The 14,968-nt window shown below is 38.9% G+C and overlaps 3 protein-coding genes across 5 annotated transcripts; 1 reads left to right on the top strand and 2 right to left on the bottom strand.

Moving 5' to 3' along the window:
• Positions 1–276: 276 nt before the first annotated feature.
• Positions 277–3,378, bottom strand: calhm1b (calcium homeostasis modulator 1b). The gene is made up of 2 exons (XM_074629097.1): positions 2,290–3,378; positions 277–970 (listed from the first exon to the last, which is right to left on the bottom strand). Exons 1-2 carry the CDS (start codon positions 2,833–2,835, stop codon positions 458–460), a joined length of 1,059 nt encoding a protein of 352 aa, XP_074485198.1. The 5' UTR covers positions 2,836–3,378; the 3' UTR covers positions 277–457.
• A 2,177-nt stretch (positions 3,379–5,555) lies between these two features.
• On the top strand, positions 5,556–10,793 carry LOC141764113 (inositol 1,4,5-trisphosphate receptor-interacting protein). 3 transcript variants are annotated; one of them, XM_074629071.1, is made up of 2 exons: positions 5,556–5,785; positions 6,085–10,793. In XM_074629071.1, exon 2 carries the CDS (start codon positions 6,093–6,095, stop codon positions 8,004–8,006), a length of 1,914 nt encoding a protein of 637 aa, XP_074485172.1. In that variant the 5' UTR covers positions 5,556–5,785; positions 6,085–6,092; the 3' UTR covers positions 8,007–10,793. The 3 variants fall into 3 exon arrangements, with proteins under 3 accessions (XP_074485172.1, XP_074485171.1, XP_074485173.1); XM_074629070.1 differs by having other exon boundaries at positions 5,559–5,785; positions 6,081–10,793; XM_074629072.1 differs by having other exon boundaries at positions 5,561–5,703; positions 6,081–10,793.
• Positions 9,264–12,364, bottom strand: zp3c (zona pellucida glycoprotein 3c). The gene is made up of 8 exons (XM_074629081.1): positions 11,766–12,364; positions 11,575–11,681; positions 11,262–11,365; positions 10,347–10,530; positions 10,136–10,262; positions 9,966–10,054; positions 9,713–9,786; positions 9,264–9,491 (listed from the first exon to the last, which is right to left on the bottom strand). Exons 1-8 carry the CDS (start codon positions 12,297–12,299, stop codon positions 9,319–9,321), a joined length of 1,392 nt encoding a protein of 463 aa, XP_074485182.1. The 5' UTR covers positions 12,300–12,364; the 3' UTR covers positions 9,264–9,318.
• Between the last annotated feature and the right edge of the window lie 2,604 nt (positions 12,365–14,968).

Here is a 14,968-nt window from a genome sequence, read left to right on the forward strand (position 1 = left end):
AGATATGTTGGCAATCGTATTATGCTCAAGTGTTGTACCATCAGTCAAACTATATATATATACTGTATACAGTATATATGTGTGTGTGTGTGTGTGTGTGTGTGTGTGTGTGTGTGTGTATATGTATGTAATGTATGTATGTATATGTGTGCATATACTGTATGTATACATGGGTATATATATTGTATATTGTATATATATGCGTATGTGTATGTGCATATGTGCGTATATACTGTATATGTGTATATGTGTGAATATGTGTGTATATATGTGTTTATATTATATCGGATATATAATTTAATTTATATTCATTTATATGTTCTGTGCATTGAAGTAAAATTCTAATTCAAATATATTTCTAACTAACTTTGATAAATTACTAGCTAATAGAAACAAAATGATTCCTGTGAAGTTAAAGAAGAGCCAATGCGAGCTTTTCTTTGTCCTTTTGAATTCTTCAGACCTTACTGTAATACACTGCCCATTCCCTTTTCTCCACGTCATGGGTGTGTCCCTTTACAAATCCATTTGCTGCTCCGTTGGCCTCTCCATTCAGATGGCCATTGTTTTCAACGTCCATTTGGTCCTTTCTCAGAGCCAGAGCTGGCTTACAGGTGTGCCAGTTCCATAAAACCTTATTCATATCATCCTGGGCCCTGATACCCAGAAGCTTGTCTTCGTCACTTCTCTTGTTATCCTCGTCTTCGTCGTCGCTTTCGTCCCTGCTGGAGCGATGGTGGTGGAAGCTGCGCATCTCCCCGCTGATGTTCTCAAAGTACTGGTGGATGCAAACCTTGGCGAAACTCTTGGCATGCTCCTTGCAGGTCTCGTCGAACATCTTGCGCTCAATGTCGATGTAATGAGACCAGTACTTGGTCTTGAGGAAGGCGGCTTGAGTGAAGCATGGTCGAATGGCTCGGATCAGGAAGGCCATGAAGGTCATCATGAGCAGAAACATCCATCCACATGCCTGTAAAATAGAGCCATTATTAGATGTGTCAGTGTGGCAGAATGACCTCCTTTCTGAGCACTCAAACATACAGTTTATGAAAAATATATAGACAACAGAGAGATGGACTTTGTGTTGTGTTGGTGTTCTTGCATATACTAAAGATAGTGGAAGTCAAATAGTCCAACACGTGATTGAAAAAGCATATCTAAGAGCTCCCTGCCAGTTTCATAACTCATTAACAGAATCTGTATATCAATAGACTTTTCAGAGACATGTTACTTTTAAGCCTGTATAATTGCCCTGCAGCTGATCAAAGACCTAAATAACAGTGTGGGTGTTTTTGGATGGATTGAAATAGGTCCCAGTTCCATGAATAATAAATTTAGAGGCTTATCTATCCCTCTAATAAGCGAACAGGAAAGCTTCAGTGAGCTCAAAGTGCAAGGCCGGGTGGGGAGATTTAAGTTAACTACAGTTTTTGAGGAATAAAGCAAGGAAATTGTATTTGCTTCGTCATCATATCGTGTGATGAAGTTCGAAAACTGCCTGCTGAAAGTGTCCCCAACTTTTGGCCACACTTACTGTGTATTTATATATATACATATACGTATAAATATATATATATATATATATATATATATATATATTGTCTTTACATTACCAATGCCCTTTTAATCAGAGCCTCCCCACTGAAAACACAAAGATGAATAAAAAAAATGCTTCTATTGTGCTATTGTGAAAACCACAGTTATCATAGATTAAAGCTGCAGTTGGTAACTTTGAGCAAATAGGATATAGTGACAGTTTTATAAAAATATTTTTTTTATCATGACAGTAGTGCATGAGACATATAATCTGTGAAAAAATCATGTTCCTTTGTCTCCTCCTGTGCTCCTAATGGCATTTGCAAATTTTCATCACGCCTGAACCAAAACAACCAATCAGAGCCGAGCAGTCTCTACAGCTGCTGTCAATCACTGCTAGCAAAACTCGCAAAACTGATCAGTCATGAATCAATATTCTGTTACTGTAATGCCTATTTCTCACCTAAAATGTTTTCAGAAACATCTTGTAGTGTACTGTTTAGCTGTAAAATGAGAGTTTTATGACCCGGCCGCCATGGAGAAAACAGTAGTAGCCACTTCTATTAGATTTATTTTTCACATTTAAGCCAGAATTCCCCCTATGTTATTCAAATGTTGCCATTTAACTGACATTTTGTCTTTAAAATTGTCAAAATTGTCTCCGGGTCTGTCTCTGTCAAAAGCATGCCAGCTAACAACCCCCGCAGTTTAAAACCATTCACAGAAAATCTGAGAAGAAAACCGGCAGGCTACCTGTGATATACACTTGATGTATCGTGATGTTGCCACTCTTATCTCCTGATGCTCAAATAGGTCTTTGCATGGAATCCTCGCCAGCAGTTTGATCCTCTCCATCTCTGACAGCCCCGTCATCACACTGTAATTCCCAAACTTGTCAATATCCAAGTTGATGCTGAAAGCACAGAGGAAGCTCTTCCCGTCCATGAGAGTGACAGACACCCACACCATAGGTGCTATCAAGGATCTCTGTGTGATTGAGATAAACATGTAGCGAAGAATCGTTGGGTCCTTGATCCGTTTCCCTATGGGTCTCTTCCATTCCTCTGCGAGCACTGACACATTATTGTTCAATACAAAACCTAACAGAAAGAACCATATAGGTGGAATAATGAGCAGTCCGATCCCATAGGTGTAGTTGTATTCTGGCATACAGGGGCAGTTGAACTCAAAGGCAGAGTACATCTGGGCACTAGCGAGTGCCATGATACCACAGATCCCATTCATAAAAGATTCCTGGTTGGATTGGAGGAACTGGAACATCATACGAAACTTATCCATTTTGGGAGATGATGTGGTGGATCTTTAGTTCAGAAGATGGAATTAAATCTGTGAAAACAAGTGCAGGGAGTTTGAAATCAGTCAGTGAAAGAGTGGTAGAAAAGGCACCACAGTTCTTACGCTAAATTTTGGCGAGGAAAAACTGGCATGGCCATTTTCAAAGGGGTCCCTTGACCTCTGACCTCAAGATATGTGAATGAAAATGGGTTCTATGGGTACCCACGAGTCTCCCCTTTACACACATGCCCACTTTATGATAATCACATGCATTTATGTTATGATTTGAGCACATTTTTTATGCTTCTGGTGGTTTCTGGACAATATTTGTCATTGTTTTGTGTTGTTAATTGATTTCCAATATTAAATATATACACACATTTGCTTAAAGCAATCATATTTGCCCACTCCCATGTTGATAAGAGTATTAAATACTTGACAAATCTCCCTTTAAGGTACATTTTGAACAGATAAAAAATGTGCAATGAATTTGCAATTAATCGCGATTAAATATTTTAATCGATTGACAGCCCTAATAATAATACAAAGTCAGGCATCCCATAGATATTGATCAGAAAGGAGCATCACAAACACACTCTTACCTCTTTTCTTAAGAGTGGATGAACAAAAGGAAAGGAAAGATCCAGGATAGGAAACAAAATCATATAGTGAAAATATAGTCCAGGGTAAATAACTTGATGTTCTTTGTACACTTATTGGACATCGTAGCTCTGACCGACTGAAAGGTGTTTCTCGACTCCTCTGGGGTGATGTTCAAAGCCGACCACATCATCTGCCATCACGCCCCTCCCTTCACAGGTGTTCAGTGTGATGTAACAAAAGATCCTCATTCAGCGCACATTTTCTCAAAAGTAAACCTGTTACAGCTCTCAGAAACACACTTCCAGACAGTCCTTTCACAATTCACTTTTTCTTTCTCTCTTTCTTTCTTTCTTATATGAATGTAGTAGTGTTAACTCAGGTTACCTGAACTTCGGGGATGCAGCGTTGTTCAGCTGCAGTCAGAACAATCCAGACATGCAAACATGGCCTCACACCATTCAAATATCCCTGGCTTTGGCTAGAACATTTGGTTGTTGTCGAAGAGGTGAAGGGTGAATCTGTTTCCACTTGTTAAATCAGAAACAAATAAATCAATCTCGGGCAAAATATCATAATCATTACATCTCCAAGGTATTTGTTACTTTATTTCACCTGCATGTAGCCCTTTGAACTCAACTGCACCCACTGAATGAGGCAGAGCTCGACAAACCAGTTAGAAGCCCACAAGAAGATAAAAGGCAAGGGCTTATTCTCTTATTCATAGACTTTAACCATTTTCCACACATTGTTTTTATTTAACCCCCTGAGGCACACAATCCTGACTGACTTTACTGTTTTTGAGAGGCTGTAGCAGGTTCAGTTTTAGAGCTGGAGTGGTTGTACAGATATCATATGAAAAACAAAGCAGTTTGTATTAGTGTAGTATTATTCTCACCTGTTCTAAAAAATATGTTTTATGAATATTTCTGCACACTGCGGTCCCTAAACAGTCTTGGAATTGCATAAATTGGGTATCACTGTAAAGCTGAGACTCTTGTGGATCCAATGAGCCCAATTGTATTAATGTGTGATCATGTTAGTCCCCATAGTAGCCATTTCATTGTAGTGAGACCATCTTTTGAAGCTTGAGCTCACTGTATAAAATGACCTGTGGTGACCTCTAGGATAATCACATCCTCATGAAACTTTACAGCCACAAACTAGAGACCTAGAGCATTGGGAGGATGGATGGCTGTCCTAGGTAGATTGTCAATAAGGGGTTTCTGAGCAGATTCCAGAACAGAAGTGCTCGCCATCCAATCACTGAAAAATGCAATTCATGCAGAAATCTCCAAATGTCAAAAGTTTTTGTGGTATGTAAATGTGGTATTTTGGAGGGATTATTGATCATTTTTCTTATCAATTCTCGAGTGGTAAAAAATGGTTAAATGTAGCACCAAATCTGTATAAGAAATTATATCAACCCAAAAATTGCTGCAACAATTTATGAGACATAAGTGAGCTTGGGATTTTTTGTGGGAAAATGTTGTTTAGAGAGCACTTTTTTAAGCCATAAGCAGTGCTTTTCAAGGAAATTCACAACATAAACAATAGAATAGGTAAATAATGCATATTAACGCAATACATGCATAAGCATATTCACACATTTACATATGCACATACATACGCATATACAGTATATCAACACACAAGCACAAAAAAAAGACTCAAAGTTAGCTGTTTGGAAAAATATTCTATCATAGCCACCATATACCTCTATCATAATGATCTAAACCCTTATACATTTTCACAATTTATTTTAATTGATTACTTAATTCATGTTTATTTCTGGTTTACGACTACAACGACTTGACACACCAAGCTAAGCTGCATCTCAAATTAATCTTCAGGTTCCCAGCTTTCACATGATGTACACCACTTCTATGTGACATTTACTGTTGACCTGCTATCTCCACCTAAAAAAAACCCTGAACCCCCATAAAAAAGACAAAAACAGGTCTATCATGGGTCTCAGAGAGTTAACAATAGTGTATGGCCTAATGCTTGGTCCTTCATAACGTAATATAATACATTGTGAAAGTTTATGATTCATTCAGTGACTTCAGTGAAAATGGTTCACTTCAGACTCTTCTGAATGTGCAGTTAAATTTACAGGAAGTCTGTGCTATCTGTCTTCTAACATGTATTCACACAGGAAGATGTCACAGCAGAGCACATGGGCATGGTGTGCAGGAAATAAGTCACGCAAGACGACCTCACAACGACATCTAAAATAGGAAGAGTTCACAGAGCCTGTGGCTGTGCAAGGTTAGTCTCTTGCTTCCTCCTTTGTACCTACTCACACATTACCGGAGCGTTGCAGAGCTGAGATAATTAATCACTTCTTTTGGTGCGTATTCTTGTTCTTCTCCTTTAATGTTGAGTGCAGTGATAAATGATGTTTGATATACAATGTAATCATAGAAATGAGTAAAGAGGATGCTTCCAGGCCATCGAGGAAGTAGCTTCCTTCTTACTTGCTTTGCATCATTATGAAATTTGCCTGCAGGATAATTTCTCATAAAGTTTTCATGTAATTGCAGGGATTTCTATTCATTCTTGTTTTTGCATATTTCAAGAGAGCTTTTTTTTAAAAATGACTTAATTTCTTAAACAAATCTTTATGCTGTTTGACTCATTCACAGACAGAAGTGGCAATGCAAGATACTCTGCTGCGAGTGTTTGTGGTGGCTCTGGGTCTCCTAATGTCACCGAGGGACAACCCCAGCGTTGAGGAATGGGATGAGGTCACCACAGTGGGCATGCAAAAGCATGAAGAGAGGCTGCAGAGAGGAGGAGAGAAAGTGGACCACGAAATGGCACCCGTCGCCGAGGAAATGACACACACTGACAATAGAGGGCTTCTGGATGACGTAAAAAACATTCAGTCTGATCAACGTGTTACTGGAAAAGATGAAAAGTCAGTCTTAGAAGATGTCACCAAGCAAGATTCAGAGGGAGGCGGTGCTGATCATAACTCACCAGAAGGGGGACATTTTATAGCAGATCCAAGTTGGCCTCAAAACTCCAAAAGTGAACCCGAGACTCCTCTGAAGGCACCACAAATTGATCATGAGCAACATGGGAATTTACAGCTGGATATGAAGAGTAAACACATCCAGACTGACGGCTCATTTACAGACCCAAGCAGACCACAAGAGCAACAAGAAAAGTCAGGGGAGAAGGAAGTGTTCAACTCCAAAGAGCAAGAATCCCCTCCGTCACACCTTCACCCCGCGACATCAGAAAATGAAACTTCAGAGGCCATCTCTGACTGGGAGGGCGACTGTCTCTGGTACATATGGAACACGCTCTCCATCATTTCTATGATCCGCCTCCTTAGGAAATACCTTGGGAAAAAATCCGAAATGAAACCAGAAGAAACCGGAGCCTTCACAGTGACCTGCACCGCTGCTGAAGTGCGGCTACCGGACAGCGACACTCTGCAGCGATTTCACTCTAAATGTGTTCAAGTCTCATCTGATAAGAAGTGTAAAGAGTTTTTGGAGGGTTTTGCACAGGATCTATTGGAGGCCATGAGGGCCGTCTGCGGTAGAAATGGCGGAATGGTGATCGAGGACTTTCAGAAAGTGGATGAGTGTGATATCGTCGTCCCCTTTATCCCGCCTGATCCCTATGGTTTCCAGTGTCTGCTCTGGAACAACCAAGCAAGTGACCTGCTGCCAGATATGCAAGTCTGCGGTCAAATCAAACTAGTGGAAAATAAAGAAATCCCAAATGGCTGCCACTGTCAGTCTCCCAATTCAGATGATATGGTGTGCTTGCTGCATTGCGAGACTGAGAAGATGAAAATGGCCGATGCTTGTGACAGCCTTCTTTGCGTGAAGAACTCCCCCTTGCTGTCCAAATCACAGGTCAACAGATGGTTTCAGAGCACCATCAAACAAGCGTGGGAACAGATTTCTCACAAGTACGAGTTTGAGCTGAACATTCGCTACATCGGTGCTCCAGGTGCTCTGACAGTTCGATTCAGATCGGGGAAGACGATTAGCTTCAGTATGAATCCTGTGGTTAAACTCAACGCTGACGCCCATTTCTTCATTACTCGTTGCTCCCCAAACAACTTGGATGCATTCTGGACGCTCTCCCTGACCAACTATGAGGATCGTTTCCTAGAACACATCTCTAAACTCCTGCCTGTAGACTCATGCCACAGTCAAACTCTTGAAATTGCACGTTTCCTTCACAAGAGACAGACAGCACTGTCAGGAAGTAGTGCCCTCAAGGATTCTCATTTCAAAACTGCACTAATGCATCTGCTTTTGACCAAAGACCCGTCGCAGTGGAGACCCGGCTATGTGGCTTTTAGACTACGAGACTTATTGTCCTTCATGGAGAAAAGCCTCGAGAAAAAGCTGCTGCACCATGTTCTCATTGGGAACCCTTTAAGTCAGAGGGTTATTGAACTTCCTGCTGAATTTACTGCAGCAAAGAAAGTGAATCTCTTCCATCCCCTTGTGGTACACAACTGCATCTACAGAAATGCTGTACTGCATTTCCAGGAAATGCTTAGAAATGCACATATGCTGATACATGATTATGTTGATTAGTGTATTAACGGTCTCAATTGTTCCATTTAAAAAACATCACTTGATTTTAGTGTGCAATTTAGAGCCCTCTGAGACTCACAATGGACCCATTTGTGTCTATTTATTATGGGGGTACAGGTTTTTTTTAGGGGGAGATAGCAGGTCAACAGTAGATGTCACATAGAAGTGGTGTACATCATCTGAAAGCTGGGAACATGAAGATTAATTTGAGATGTAGCTCAGTACTGTGTGTTAAGTTGTTCTAGTCAAATAAGAAATAAACATGAATTATTTAATTAAAATAAATTGTAAATGTGTATAAGGGTTTAGAACATTATGATGGAAGTATATGACCATTCCCACGCTTTATGTCTCATAAGTTGTTGCAGCAATTTTTGGGTTGATATCATTTGTTACAGAGTTGGTGCTAATTAAACAATTTTTTTTAACCACTTGAGAATTGATAAAAATCAATTCCTCCAAAACACCACATTAAAACACCAAGACCTTGAGGAACAACATACAAAAAGCCATGCTGTGATTCGGTATCAAACTTTTGACATCTGGAGATTTCTGCAAGAATTACATTTTTCAACAATTAGATGGCGAGCACTTCTGTTCTAGAAACTGCTCAGAAACCCCCTTATTGTCAATCTACCTAGGAAAGCCATCCATCTTCTGAATGCTCTAGGTCTCGTTTGTGGTTGTAAAGTTTCATGAGGCTGTGATTATCCTAGAGGTCACCGCAGGTCATTTTATACAGTGAGGTCAAGTTTAAAAAAGAAAAAAATGGTCTCACTACCATGAAATGGCTACTATGGGGACTAACATCACATGACTACAATTGGGCTCTTTGAATCCACAAGAGTCTCAGCTTTACAGTGATACCAAGACTGTTTAGGGACCCCAGTATTCAAAAACACCATTTTTAGAATAGGCAAAAACACATTTATGCTGTGTGTGTACAAAAAAAAACTACATGTGATTATCATAAAGTGCTGTAAAGGGGAGACTCATGGGTTCTATGGCTACCCACTTTCATTCACATATCTTAAGTCAGAGGTCAAGGGACCCCTTTGAAAATGCCATGCCAGTTTTTCCTTGCTAAAATTTAGCCTAACTTTACAGCATTATTTGGCCTCCTTCCCCAACAAGCTGACAAGACATGGACAGCCTCTGATAGACTGTAAAGTTGCAATTCCACAGGTCTCAGAGGGTTAACATCAATGAAGGAGTTAGACCATTACTTCATGAATAGACCATGTTGCAAAAGAAACATCAAGTACAGGAGATATATTTATTTTAAAATTCTCATTTTCACACCACATTTCTTTTAGTAATCGTGCTCCCAGTACTTTAGGAAGTCTTGATGCTCTCCCATGGCAGGGTCCTCCAAACTGAATGTGTCAGCATCCAGGGATTTCATCCGAGGCTCAAACTCGTCATAGTCAGCCTGGCTGCTCAGGTCGACCTTCCAAGAGTGACTGGAGATCATGTTCCTAGAAGCTGTTGAAATAGGACATGATAAAGTCAAAATCTTAATTTGTGGAAAAGTAGCATTAAAGAAAGCAACCTTACAATGGCCTTATTGTCTGAGATATTGCATCAATATTGTCTGTACATGACATCAAAATGCTTCATGAATTGATGCTCAAGTTAAGGATCATGCTGTATTTGTTAAGATTTTCCCCCTTTTTCATAATGCATAAACACAAAAGGAAACTTACCCTTCAGCTTTGCCAGCGAACAGGTTGAGTCACAGCAGGCACACACTGAGTCCTCACCGAATAGCGCCTTCCACCTAAACCATAAACAAAGTTAGCAGGTCTTGAAATGCAAGCTTGATAAACCGATCAATACAATAAACTGTTGTTGACAAGAGATTAGTTTTGACCCATCAAGTACACATGAAACATTTCATCCCACAAGACCTTCAAAAAGCAAGCTATGCCTCCACCGGTGGATGTTGAGTCAACTCACTTTTTGGTAGCTGGGACATAATTGCAAGCCTTTGAACTCGGAGTTGGAGTAAGTTTCCCCATGGAGAGCTCACAGTGCATGTAGAGTTGCTGAAGGATGTTCAATTTCAGAGTTAATACCATTTTCTATTTGACAGTATAGCGCTATGTACCACTTGCTCTTGACAGTACCTGTGATGAAGAAGAAGTGGAAACTTGGTCCTTGAAAACCAAGGCGCCTACACTGAATTTCTGGGCCATGTTGGGGGTGCAAGGGAGGAACTTTGACAGTTCAGTCGCCTTGCCATCAATCATACAGCTGCAATTAGAGAGAATATGCATGTTTACCTCTAGACACCAAGTGGCATATGCCCATTTTATTCTGAAATAATTTAAAGCTCACCCTTGGTTGTCGATGACCGTATATTTAGGATCCGAGCTGGGGTTTTGGGAGGCCGTCATGAAACACTTGTTGATGTAAATCCTCTTATCTCCAGAAGATGCAGTTCTGTTAGCTCGCTTGGCCTCAAAGTACATCGGCTGGCCCAAGGTGTAGGTTTTGGGACCGGTGATGTCATACCCTGATGCTGTGGCAAAGTGGGGGACATCAGTCATTGGACAAACTGCCGCATATGTTCGCCATTTGGGTTACAAAAATAGTATGAAAAATGTTTGTGTGGAAATGTTCCATCCCTGTCTGAGCATTTAGCAGTCTGAATATATAGTGATGAATTCCTGAGTACATGCTATAGTATTGAATGCTTGACTATAGTACATTTTAACACCTTCAAATGCTTGACAGATGACAGCCCTTGCTGTAGTGGTATGAAAAGTGGCAAATAATTTGTATGAACTAAAGAGTTTCTTTCTTTGAATTCATTTAATTGTTAATTACAGGTTTGAGTTTAGCTCAAATGAAGCTGAAAGCTGCCAATATAGTCCAGTTTCCTTTGTTTTCCCCTCACACAGAACCCAGAAAGAGAGATTTTGAGGAATTGTTAATTGATTTCCAATAATAAATATATAAATACATTTGCATAAAGCAATCATATTTGCCCACTCCCATGTTTACAAGAGTATTAGATACTTGACAAATCTCCCTTTAAGGTAGATTTTGAACAATTACAAAATGTGAGATTAATCACAACTAACTATGGACAATCATGCAATTAAATATTTGAGTCGCTCAACAGCCCTAGTTTAGATACATCTTTGTGCTTTTGCAAGTGATCAAGGCCTTCGTTCTGCCACTCATGTTCCTTTGTATGAATGCGTGCACATGTGAACAGGAGTCAATTCACAGTCAAGGGGAGCATACCATCTTGAGGAGTGAGGGTGTAACCGCCTTTTGATTTCAGCGCTTTGAAAACTGTGCCTCCCTGTAGTTTAGGATAGAAGCCAACTTTGTAGGAGTGAAACAACCTGCAACAGTCAAGTGAAAACTGGTGTTAATGCAAAATGGCAATCATCAATGCCCTGTAGTTGTAACAGTAGGCCATGCCAAGTGTTAACTAAATCCTTAATTTATAAAATTTAGACTTGTGATTAGAAAAAAAAAGTCAGTTATAACCTAAACCTACAAGTAGACCCAATATACAATCTGGCTCAAACTAAAATAAACTAAATCTTACCTTGGATATCTACACTGCAGGGGAATGTCAAATGGCATTTCTCTTAAAACTGGACTGGTGGGCTTGTAGTGGAGCGTATTGCTGATGGACCGATAAGCCGCATTACTCTGGAACATACAAACATGTGTGGTTTGTCAAGTTAGGCAGAAAAAAAGTATTGAAAAGACAAACATGAATTCACATTTACCAACCTGTCTCTTGAATCCACAGTCAGTTTTCAGAAGGTACAGAAGGTAGTAATGATTTTTGGTACCTTGGTTAACAGGGCAGGTGCCTAGTTTCAAATATTTGTATGCATCCCTAGTTTTAAAGACCTCTCTCCTGATTCTTACATAGATTCTGTCAACATGGCACAGGATTTCAACCAACTTTGGTCTGGCTGTTCCTGCAGTTGCAGGAGTAGTGGAAACAGTCTTCAGTAACATTTCCTTGGCTGAATCAGGGAGGGGTCTGGCACCCTTTTCTGGCTTGAAAACCTCTTTCTGGTCCTTGGAGACAACCAGATACTCAGGAACTGTCTTTGCTTCAGGTGTTGAAGATCCATTACCTGATGCACTCAAGAATTTAGTTTCAGGTGCAAGGGCCTCAGTCATTTCTTCACCTATCACCGTCTCCATTCTCTCCCACTCTCGTTCAGGGTCTTGCACAAACGGGTCATACCTGAACTGATAACTATAGGCAGAACAAAACAACAGTAATACAATCCCAGCGTGCATCAGATCCATTTTCACTCCAGCAGCTACCTCCCACTGAAGCTGACCCCTCACTTAAACAGATTGGATATGATAGTGGTGCTTCAGCTGGCTTTTATATTCTGCAATCAAGAGAGAACTCCCCACAGCTGCTGCAAATGCCAATCAAGAACAACCAATGAGAGGTGACCAATAACAATCAATCACCCTTTCTCTGTATTTGCCATACACCAGTGGTGGTTTGTGAAGTATATCATAATGTGACATTTCCTTATCCTAATCCTTTCCTGATTTATATATATCAAATAAATATATATATATATATAAATATAAATATATATATAAAAATATATATATATATATATATATATCAAATAAGAGTGACAGAACCAAGACATCAATTGCATCATTATGTTAAATATAAAAAACAAAGTACCTTATATTAGTATCATATATGAATTAAATTGAGACATGAAATAACAATAAAGCTAAAATACAAAGCTGCAAAAGGCATAGTTACCTCACTAAAATATTTTTTAAATAATTCCCGGATTAATTATATGTAGCCTGCACTCACTGATAAGTTTAAAAGTCTCGATATAATTTCCAAAATCAAAAGATCGATCAAGTTCAAAAGATGGGGAAGATTTAGAAAACTTGGGCTAGTGAATATTAAATAAAAATGTAAATAACATGTTGGGTTTCTTTTATTTTTATTTTTTTTAAACCTTTATTTAAGTCAGACATTCACAATGTGTTGTGTTGACAATGTAACACAACATATAGAACATTTGTTCTATATGTTTATGCAGTATGTAGTATAAATAAGTGACTTCTTCAGACAAACATCTCTGAGTAAATTTTTGTAACTGATGGATTGAGACTCAAAATAACATTCAATTTAAATTAAAAACAGTTTAAAAGATGAAGTTGAGTTAAGAAATTTAGCTTTATGAATAGGAAATTTCCCCACTGAGATAGAAAGGTTAACAATAGAGCAAAAACTGTTATCATCCCATTCAAAATAAGTGATAACATGTTTACCTTCAATATTAAAAGCATGTGATTTTTTGCACAATATATAATTTCCTTTCCAAAATTGAATACAATAAGATAAGATAAGATAAGATGAACCTATATTAATCCCCGGAGGGAAATTTAGGTGTCAAAGCAGCAACATCAGCAAACAGAGTGAAACACAGGAGAGGTAAAGGTATACAAAAATTATAAAAACAATAATAGAGATATAAAAGATACAGAGTGAATGGGTGAACATAGTGTGTACAGCCCGTCAATAAATAAATGTAGTATGTACAATAAATAAATGTAATATGTACATATGTGCAGTCTATTTAGTGGTATATAGGATGTATAGTGTAAAGTAAGTGTATATAGGATGTATAGTGTAAATAGGTGTATATAGGATATATAGTGTAAATAGGTGTATATAGGATGTATAGTGTAAAGTAAGTGCAAAGTGCACCAGTGGTTAGAGTCCAAGATGGTTGCAGATAGTGCATGTTTAAAGTTCTTAAAGTCCTCATGGACAACCATAAAACGATGAATTATACTTCTTTTTCAGTCTCGCAGAAAGTTCATGTGTTATCAACGTCTGAAAAATGTAAATATACATGTTTGTTGGATATATTTTGTGATATATTTTCAGATGATGTTGGGTTTCTTTTATTTTAAAAATCCTACCCGGATGTGACGCAGCTCGTGGGACAACTTCCTTCAGTGTGGAAACAAGCCGTAATAGTGCCTATTCTAAAACCAGGGAAAGACCCATCAGATCCATATAGTTACAGACCTATTGCCCTAACCTCTCATTTATGTAAAATTATGGAGCGAATGGTTACAGAGAGATTAACCTATTTCCTGGAAAGTAAAGCTCTTTTATCTCCACATCAAAGTGGGTTCCGTAGGGGTCGCAATACTATGGACTCTGTCTTATGCTTAGAGTCAGACATCAGGAAAGCACAGACCAACAAAGAAGTAGTATTAGCTATCTTCTTTGATGTGGAAAAAGCATATGATATGCTCTGGAAAGAAGGGTTACTCATTAAATTGAATTCATTGGGAATTGGTGGTAGAGCATATAATTGGGTGAAGGACTTTTTATTTGACAGGAAAATACAGGTAAGAGTAGATGCAGAATATTCAAATGTATATACAGTAGATAATGGAACTCCACAAGGTAGTGTATGTAGTCCGTTATTATTCAATATAATGATCAATGATATATTTTCTCAGGTTGAGCAAAAAATAGGAAAGTCTATGTACGCGGATGACGGAGCTCTTTGGATAAGAGGCCGCAATGTATCATTTGTTAATAAGAAAATGCAAGCTGCAATAGCTGAGGTGGAGAAATGGGCAAACAAATGGGGATTCAAGTTATCAGTAGCAAAAACACAAGTTATTTGTTTCTTAAAACGGCGTAAAATCGCACCCATTTCCCTAAAACTGTATGATCAACCTCTGGAGCAAGTCAAAGCTGTTCGATTTCTGGGGATTTGGTTTGATGAAAAGCTCACATGGAACATTCATTTAGATAAAATCAGGAGCAAATGTAAAAAAGTCATCAATATACTGCGTTGTTTGACAGGACAGGAGTGGGGAGCAAGTAGAGCATCTTTACAACATATATACTGGGCTCTCATGAGATCTGTCCTTGACTATGGGTGTGTAGCTTACATGTCAGC

Source organism: Sebastes fasciatus, chromosome 3 (assembly GCF_043250625.1).
Source record: "Sebastes fasciatus isolate fSebFas1 chromosome 3, fSebFas1.pri, whole genome shotgun sequence".
Classification (NCBI taxonomy): domain Eukaryota; kingdom Metazoa; phylum Chordata; class Actinopteri; order Perciformes; family Sebastidae; genus Sebastes; species Sebastes fasciatus.

Coding starts and splice junctions, on each gene's coding strand:
- calhm1b (XM_074629097.1), bottom strand. CDS start 2,835: ATGGATAAGTTTCGTATGATGTTCCAGTTCCTCCAATCCAACCAGGAA. Junction 971..2,289: donor ACATCAAGTGTATATCACAG/GTAGCCTGCCGG, acceptor TCTATTTTACAG/GCATGTGGATGGATGTTTCT.
- LOC141764113 (XM_074629071.1), top strand. CDS start 6,093: ATGCAAGATACTCTGCTGCGAGTGTTTGTGGTGGCTCTGGGTCTCCTA.
- zp3c (XM_074629081.1), bottom strand. CDS start 12,299: ATGGATCTGATGCACGCTGGGATTGTATTACTGTTGTTTTGTTCTGCC. Junction 11,682..11,765: donor ACTGTGGATTCAAGAGACAG/GTTGGTAAATGT, acceptor TGTATGTTCCAG/AGTAATGCGGCTTATCGGTC. Junction 11,366..11,574: donor CTGCAGTGTAGATATCCAAG/GTAAGATTTAGT, acceptor TGACTGTTGCAG/GTTGTTTCACTCCTACAAAG.